Here is an 8,997-nt window from a genome sequence, read left to right as displayed (position 1 = left end):
GTCTGCCGTATCGCTTTGTTGAGTTAGATTCTGTACATTTAATAGGAACTTGTGTACATGGAAAATGTATGTGTGGATCTTTTAGTTCCCTCCCTCTGCGTGTCACACTCTTGAGGTGATTTCCGGAGTGATAGTTTTAACTGATTTGTCGTCCCTCAGTTTACATAGACTCCGTTAGTTGTTCCGTGTCGACGTGTGAGAGATACTAATCGGTATTGGTGTACGGATGTTTGTGTTGCAGCTGTACTGATGTGATGATACGCATGGAAGTTCTAATTTTGCTTTATTCATTATTATTTTTTGTATTATCATTATTTATTTATTTATTTATTCATTCATTCATTTATTTATATATATATATATTTTTTTATTTACAGCTAAGGGAACCCTCAGTGAGGACACCATCAGGTTCTTCCTTCGACAGATGGGTAAGTGCTAAATAATTATGTTGCTGCTGCTGCTGCTACTACTACTACTACTACTACTACTACTACTACTACTACTACTACTACTACTACTACTACTACTACTACTACTACTACTACTACTACTATCTCTCTCTCTCTCTCTCTCTCTCTCTCTCTCTCTCTCTCTCTCTCTCTCTCTCTCTCTCTCTCTCTCTCTCTCTCTCTCTCTCTCTCTCTCTCTCTCTCTCTCTCTCTCTCTCTCTCGAAGACGTTCAGCACGCACTCCCGTTAGGCCGCAAGTTTTGGTACACGTATTGATCTCGGGGACCGGGTTACCTTTACACCCTCTGCCAGGGCAGTAGTGTCAAGAATGTTAGACGGGAGGGACAGATCACATGAAGAGCTTTGAGTGGTAGTTGTATATTTGTAGAAGACACTTAAAAATAATAAAATGTAGGTAAGGTATAGTACGTGCGGATGAGATACATACGTAGGTGAAAGGCTGCATAGGTTACTAGAATCTAATGTTTGTATATACTTTTGTTACAGCCGAATCCATGAGAGCTCTTTATGGGAAGGGCATAGTGCACCGAGACCTCAAGCCTCAAAACATCCTCCTTGCTCACGCCGGGAAGCCCAACCCTCCACCACACCTCATCACTCTCAAGATCGGTGAGTGTCTTGGTCCCCCTCGTCCTCGTCCTTCTTAGACAATGGCAGAACTTGGGAAGAAAAAAAAAATAATAATAATGTGCTTGTGCAGAAATAAATTTGCTTTGACTTTCTTCATACTTCGATGTCAGGGGTCATGATGTTTGCCTCAGTGACTGTACTACATTCGTGCACCTCATGGGAAGGTTGCAGCAGTGCGCATGCGTTGTGTAATGGGGTGTGTATAGAGCGTGTGTGTTTGTTTGTGTGTGTGTGTGTCTGTGTGTGTGTGGTCTGGCGGTATCTAATGTAGGGCGAGGCAGGGAAGAGAAAAGTGTGAGTTTGTGTTGGTTTCATCATTCTGCTGTGCTGGTCTTCAGATAATTGGTGAAAGTTGCCAGTTAGTTCGGTGTTCCGCATTACCGACTTGCGTGGCATGGTTCTACTATACACTAGCTACGAGTATTATTCTTGTAAATAGAAAACTATGACTGATTTTATTTTAAATTTTCGCTCAGCACGATTTTCATTGATGAGTTCGACAAGAAAAAATAAATACAGTAACAGCGAAGAGTGGAGAGAGAGAGATTTGAAAGAGAAAGAGTCGAGGTTGCCATGAGGAGAGTGAGCAAGCGCCGCGCTGTCTGCCGCGGCCAAACGGGTTCCTGCAGTTACCAAGTCATTTTTTTTTCTTCCGATCCTGCTGGCCTGAGATGAGTGTTGCCGGTGCAGCACAACTTTCTTTTTAGTGGCTGATGAAGCGAGCAGTGCGAGGTCAAGCGATGTTACCAGATGACGTTATTATTTAATTTAACTAATTATCTGCACGATGAATGAGAACAGCGTGTCGCTGTAGTTGTCAGTAATCGTGGGAAAGCTTCTTTGAGTTGAGTAAAAGTTTGCTTCAAGGATCTGATTACTGAGGTGAAGAGGCAAGGGAGGACGGATGGGGGTCACAGTATAGCCCAAAGCGATGTAGTACAAAAAAAAAAATGTCCCTTGGAGACCAAGCCTTCCTCTCATTGGTCTTCTCCATTGTATGCATGACAGGTCTCTTAAGGGAATGTTATTTTACGCAATTTGTGCGTCGTATTTAGATCCATTATTGTGGTATTTCTTGCTTCATCACATTTCGTAACATGAAGCATGGAAATTTTCCACCGATGGATTATATCAATCACTTGACAAGAGTGCACCAGATGTCTGACTCATATAGAAGTCTGTTGATCGAAAATTCATTTAAGAGCCTCCACTAGAAAATATCCTGAGGCTCCTGTCAGAACCTGGTGTAGTGACGACCGAGACCATGTTGCTTTGGGTGTAAAATAAAAGGACGTAATGATGCATTCTCTAGTGAGTAGTAAAGTTTTCTTAACTTAAAACCTAACACCTAATTGTTTTCGCTTCAGCGGACTTCGGGTTCGCGAGATTCCTTCAGGATGGAGTGATGGCAGCTACGTTATGCGGCTCTCCGATGTACATGGCGCCTGAAGTGATCATGTCTATTCAGTACGACGCCAAGGCTGACTTGTGGTCTTTAGGCACTATAGTGTTTCAGTGTCTCGTTGGCAAGGCACCCTTCCATGCCCAAACGCCACAGGCTCTCAAGCAGTTCTACGAGAAGAATGCCAACCTCGCTCCCAGGTCTGTCTTTCATTACCGGCTTTCTGTCCTGTGTCTGATTGTTAACATTTTGGGCTGTCTTTTTTTTTTTTTTTTTTTTTTTTTTTTTTTTTACAGTGGATCTTTTTTCCAATATTGATTGATTACTTGCCTACAGGATACCATCTGGAACATCTTCTGAGCTAGTGGATCTTCTCAATGGACTGTTGAAAAGGAATGCCAAGGATAGGATGGACTTTGAGACTTTCTTCAACCATCCATTCATCCGCATGGGTGACCCAGCACCCCAGAAACCTGTTGCCCCCACTCCACCATTAGCTCCAGCCTCCTCCCCACCTGCCACTGCTCCCAAAACTGTGGGGCGGGGTGGAGCTTTTGCCCACCCAGCTGAGCCCTCCCCAAGTCCCCCTGCTGGTGAGTACTGCTGTTCCTTCATCTTTAACCTTCTGAATCCGGTAGCCTTTTTATAATGTTATTTCTGATAAATCTATATACATTCATTGAGTATCATGCCTGCTATCCTGAAATGAGTGAGTTGTGTATTGAGTTTAGCAAAATACTCACCTTAAAAGTCTCAAGTTTCATGAAATTCTGAAACGCCATTGACTGTGTTAATGAGTTCCAGGAGACTGCTTAGACTGTAAGGGTTAAAGATTCTCCTAAAAATATATAGTTTTAAGTGTTCATCCTTCCATGAGAATTATAGAATTCTTCATTCATCTGTATGCCCTTATGGGAAGTTATTTTAAGTGATTTTATTTTATTTAACAGAAAGGAATCCATAATGAATGATGAGAGATTTAGAAAGTCTTGTTTAAAATTATTGTTTGAACTTAGCCCTAGATGAAGTGTGTCTTTAAGCTAAGTGGCATTTTCTGGTTGATCATCTTTAATTTTTGCCTTCACCACCACTCTGTTTCTGTATTTGTTGGTAGATGAGCTCACTTTCTAGTCCCCCTCCTTATTTTGAATGTCCTATTTCACAACATGAAAAACTGCAGTGTTTAGATTTTTTTTTTTTTTCATCTTTTTATTTATGGTATAAAGACTGAGAATGTCATGTTTCAGTTATCTTAGCATTGGACATGTTTTTTTTTTTTTTTTTTTTTTTTTTTTTTTTTTCAATAGATCAAGGGGGAAAGACCATTTAATGGCAGGAATGTGGTGAGTCAGAAGTTAAGATATGGTACAAGTCAATTAAATATTATAATTAATTTACAGGGTTGCATGGGAATTATATATGATTTTAAAAAAGGAAGTATAACAGCAACTTACTCCATACTAACAAATAACTTGTTCTTTTCAGCTAACCTTCCTCCTTCACCTGAGGAGCTGAGGATGAGTGTGGAGCAGCGCAGTGGTGGTGGTCCAGACCTACCTGCAGCCACTGTCCCCCGGCCCACACCTGTGCCCAGGGCTTCCAGTGCCCAGCAACAGGAGGAGGCTGAAGATTTTGTTATGGTGCCTGCACAGCTTCCTAATGAACCAGAAGCCTCCAGGATTCCTCAAGGGTCTGTTTTTTGAATAATGTAAATGAAGAAAAACCTTAGTCATTAATATAAAACTTAAGTGAAATTGTTATATAAATTTTAAGATAATGCTGTTACTATATGTCCTTTGATTTTGTAGTCTTTGTGTCTTTTACGGATACATCTGTGTGTTAGTGACATGTGTTATGGATCTTTTACTTATTCATGGTTTATGTGTTATAGATGGAGTGGTCGCGTCTTATCAAAGCCAGGAGGAGGGATAATGTACCAGAAGAACCCTCCGCAATACAGCCCCCTCACACCTCAGTTGGCCTCCTCCCCTCGCCCATCACACTTACCTGTTCAAGGTAATTTTTCTCTCTTGGAAATCATATATTTTCTGCTGTGTTCAAGAGAGATTTTGACATTTGTATACATATTATGAATTTTTTCAGCATTGCAAAGGCTTGTAGCATATATACTCTGTATTGTTTATTAGGATTTGACTTAAGACACAGCTATGTTATTCTGATTGCACATGAGCTGCTTATATTCATTTATATGCATTTGATTGATGATGATGTTGCAGGTGGCAGCAGTGGCAGTACACACTCCAGTAGTAGCAGTGAGTCATGTCGATCTGCAGAGCCAGTACCAGTGCCTTCCCAGCGCGCCACCTTCCACCAGATGACTTCTTCGGGCTCTTCTGACCAAATCCATCAGCCAGAGTCCCCTAGACATCCACAGGGAGCCTCACCCAGTCGACCTTCCCCTCCACCACGCTCCCAGCCCATCAACATGAGACGGGTGTCTGATAACAAAGCTCCAGATCTGTCATCCATATCCCCTCCTGCAGTAAGCATTAACAGTACACCTTCACTTCAGATTTGTGATATTTATATCTTTCTTGTCCTCAGAATCAGGTGTAATTAGTATACTAAAATGTTTGTTTTGATTTACATTGTATTCAGGTAACTATTAATCAGTCTGGCTACCTATTACTCAGTCAGTTCATCTGTCTATCTACATACATACCTTCACACATAATCACATTCATATACAGTACATTCTCTCTCATCTTAGCTTGTACTTAAGGAGAGTGGCCTGTTCCCCACCACCACACTGCAGTAGGGTCAGTTGCACATAATGGATATAAAAGATGAACACTTTTTTCATGCTTTGCTTATTTTGTCACTGTACTTGGCAGGTCCAGTTCACCATTGGAGAGCCACCAGTGGGAGGCCGACGACGGTCCACCTCTGGAAGCTCTTACTCTACCACTCCCCCCACCACTGTAGCTGGTGAGCCTAACTTCTGTTATTGCTTCTGTCTTTCCTCAATGTCTGCCAAGTTTGAAATGGCTTGATGATTAATGCTAGACTTCCTTATTCCCACTGTCTTCTACACACAACAAAATATTATGCGTATTCACTAAACTTTTTTTTTGTAAGTTCAAATTATGCTGTAATGAGATAGCAGTTGACATCTTATTATGAAATGCTTTTTTGCACTTCACCATACACTTATTTACTATGACAGCATGTCTTTTGTTTTGAGGAGACACCAGTCATCACAGCTGGATAGTAAATGTCATTCAGTCACATAGTTCCAGGCATGAATATTTGCAGTCTTTAATGGATGGTTTGAGGCATATATAAAGTTAATTAAATGTCACCTTTCCTAGGTTTAAGACATATTATATTTTGTAAATTGTGTTTTTGTATTTCAATATCATGTGTTGTTATGGTGTAGATGTAGCATTACTTGAAGCTTGAAGCTTTATTCATGTGGTGTAAGGGACTCCTGGTAATTGTGCTACTGTTACTGTGCTTCAGGCAACACCCCATGCGGCCGTCTCACCCCCACCAACTCCCCCCTCCGTCAGTCTGGTCGCCGCACTCCCCCATTCATGCCTCCCCAGCTATTCTCTGCCCCTCCCATGCTCCCCCCTATCCTGGGCTCTCCCACTAAGCTAGGGTTGGGAGGTCAGGACAACCCTGCTGGAGACATCTGTGGTAATACCACCAACCTGCCTCTGGCCCACCGTGCCATCACCCTCCCTGAGATGACCTCCGTCTCCCGTGACCTCACGATGGGTCAGTGTCCCTGTGTGGTGTTGTCTTGTCTTGCCGTTGCTCTTGGGCCCAAATTGATGATATTAAGTTTGATTGTGATGTTAGGTTATCATTAATACTATATGGTTAACATCACAAGTTACTGTGTAAGGCTACAAATGTTATATGTGACACTTATTTTTGTCTCATCAGGAGGTGCACAGGACATGAGTGTCGAAAGCAGCACCTTGCACCGATCCCGAACAGAGTCACATCTGCTGGAGTGGCAGCATGCACAACATGCAACCAGTCCCCCTCATGGTGGCAGACAACTGATACAGTTTGGCCAGTCTGCACCTCATTCCTTCCTCTTCCAGGGTGGCTGCCACACAGAAGGCCATGACACAGTAGCCTTCTATGCACCCCCTCTCCACCAGGAGACTTTAATGGAGGTATTGACCAGCCTTATGCAGTCTTCTTATCTGAAATGCAGAGGCATTTGAGTTGATTGGAAGCACTTTATATCTAACCATAGGGAGATCAGGGATGTTGGCTGAAGGAGATGGACCAGGCAAGATTAAAGTGTATAGAGACTCGTGTTTTCATGAGTTTCATGAGGCAGGCACTTCTGTAGATTAGATTAGATTAGATTTGATTAGATATCTTTTATTTATTTATTTTTTTATCATATTACGCGTATTAATATGGAAAAAAAATATATATTATTTGCATCATGCATACATTTGATTATGTACACTTATTAAAACACAAACAAATTAATTTCAAATTGGAATTTTAGACAAGGGAATTAAATAGAAGTGAGTAGCAGTTGACTTCATTCATATATTTAATTATCTTGGAATGTATTTACCAGCATTTTCCATGTCACAGAGAGAACACAACGAAACCCTGGCCAAGCTGAACTTTGTGCTGGCGCTGGTAGACTGCATCTTGGAATTGGCCCGCTCCCGCTCGGCTCCAATCACAGCCCTAACTCACAACACTACCATGAGGGAATCAGTGTCTGCAGGTCAGCGAATTCATGTTTCACATCAAAAAGCTTTGATCATCAAGTGAATAAGTGTAACTTATTAGTGTGTTTATTGTGGTATGTGACCATAATTGTCTCAGAAGATGTATAATTGCCTTGATAACTCTGTTCAAGGTATTGTGTTTGGAAGACTTAATCCACACAGTAAAGTTCAAGGATCTGTTTGGTTAATTTTACAGTTGTTATGAAACACACAGCATTATCTCATTACAGTCATATGAGTATTATAGAAGAGGTTTTAGAGAACTTGGATTAATGAAAAAGCACTTTATTGAAATGTCATTTATTTGATTTTACAGGTTCTCCCAAGGAGTCTGAGGGTTCCCCAATGGCAACTCCTACACCTGAATGGCAGAGAAGAGCAGAGCAATTAGTGTTGTATATGAGAGCTCTTCAACTGCTCAACTCAGCCCTCACCCTTGCCAAGCACGAGAAATCAACGAGTAGACTTCAGCCTTCTAATGCAGTGAAGAACGGTAAGCAGCCTTTGAAGTGTAAAGGAATTTGAATTTGACTTCTGTGGCTGAATATGTGTTCACCAAATATGTAGGTATGTCATTGGATATTGTGATGTATTCTTGAAAATGCTGAAAATAGATGAATGATGAAGAATACAAATTATGCTAGATGGAAAGAGAGAAAAAGGAAGTACTGTGAAGTTATGGGAGAAGGAAACAAAAGGCATTAGCTAAGCTATGTTATTCAACAGGTTGAACTAAAATCATTATAGATGGTATTTAAGAATAATGATATAGAATAGAAAAATCTAGTGATGATTACAATGCTAAGAAATGCAAAATAAATATGACCAGTAAGGCTTTGAATATATAAAGAAAAATGTAAGACAAAGGAAGTAGTTTAATACAAAAAGTCAGAGAAATTTTGAAGCAGACAGCAGATCATTTAAAAAGATGATTACCATAATGTGTAGTAATAGATCAAGATGTATTTGTGTGGTAAAGAGTGGTAGAAGGGAAGATTTATAAAGAAAAATAGATTTCATGCATCCAGTATCTTGACATCTTGAGACTCATCCAGCAGTCAACACAAGTAGCATATAGGCACTTGGATGAATAGATTTTTCCCTCCATTCACTAGTCTTTTGTGACAAAGTTCTGTCTTGCATCAGAGTGTGCATTTATATGCTTAAAATACATGGTTGAAGGAGCAGCACAACTATACTTCATACTGTGTTTCTCATTTCTTTTTAGCATCCTCTGTTCATATTTTACTTCCTGTAAGCTGAAGTGAATCTTTTTCTGCAGTGGTTGGTGTGCTGAATGAGCGGTTCCGGCAGGCACTGAGTGTATGTAAGGAGCTTAGTAGTTCTGGAACAGTTGCAGCAGTTGAATCAAGAACTTCCACTATCACAGCAGACAAATTGATATATAACTACGCAATTGAGATGGTGAGTAACTAACTACATAAAGCTTATCTCTCATCTGTATGCCAGGATGAAATTCTTGAATTGGGAGAGGCAAAACAAGATCACATCCAGTCTCACATTAGCCATAAGAATGAGGAGGAGGGATTCCTAGTGCCCTTGTTCCATGCCTTTTAGTCAGCTTTTTAACAATGTGCAGGAAATACAGCAGCAGTATTATTTTGAGCATGCTAATCACTGCATCACTTGGCCACTTTAGATATGTAACAGATACTTAAGTATTTAGAGCCAAGTGTGGGATATCACACCAAACTGTGGTCATAAGAAAAAAGTTTAGAATACAGATTTCCAGGAATGA

At 40.7% G+C, this 8,997-nt stretch overlaps 1 protein-coding gene across 2 annotated transcripts in view; it reads left to right on the top strand.

Annotated features, from left to right (window-relative positions):
• The window catches only part of LOC135100016 (serine/threonine-protein kinase unc-51-like), a 104,060-nt gene that overhangs the window by 90,695 nt on the left and 4,368 nt on the right, over positions 1–8,997 (top strand). Inside the window, exons 6-18 of one of the 2 annotated variants that reach the window (XM_064002843.1) lie at positions 378–428; positions 957–1,079; positions 2,468–2,702; positions 2,839–3,095; positions 3,988–4,192; positions 4,394–4,518; positions 4,740–5,005; positions 5,358–5,451; positions 5,986–6,246; positions 6,418–6,656; positions 7,096–7,234; positions 7,555–7,731; positions 8,521–8,663. In XM_064002843.1, the coding sequence (XP_063858913.1) occupies positions 378–428; positions 957–1,079; positions 2,468–2,702; positions 2,839–3,095; positions 3,988–4,192; positions 4,394–4,518; positions 4,740–5,005; positions 5,358–5,451; positions 5,986–6,246; positions 6,418–6,656; positions 7,096–7,234; positions 7,555–7,731; positions 8,521–8,663 (2,315 nt within the window). The remainder of the gene's footprint in view (positions 1–377; positions 429–956; positions 1,080–2,467; positions 2,703–2,838; positions 3,096–3,987; positions 4,193–4,393; positions 4,519–4,739; positions 5,006–5,357; positions 5,452–5,985; positions 6,247–6,417; positions 6,657–7,095; positions 7,235–7,554; positions 7,732–8,520; positions 8,664–8,997) is intronic. The other variant, XM_064002844.1, reaches the window with a different exon arrangement.

Source organism: Scylla paramamosain, chromosome 4 (genome assembly GCF_035594125.1).
Source record: "Scylla paramamosain isolate STU-SP2022 chromosome 4, ASM3559412v1, whole genome shotgun sequence".
NCBI lineage: Eukaryota > Metazoa > Arthropoda > Malacostraca > Decapoda > Portunidae > Scylla > Scylla paramamosain.
The sequence above is the reverse complement of the archived record's forward strand: the minus strand, read 5'-3'. Positions and strand labels throughout refer to the sequence as shown.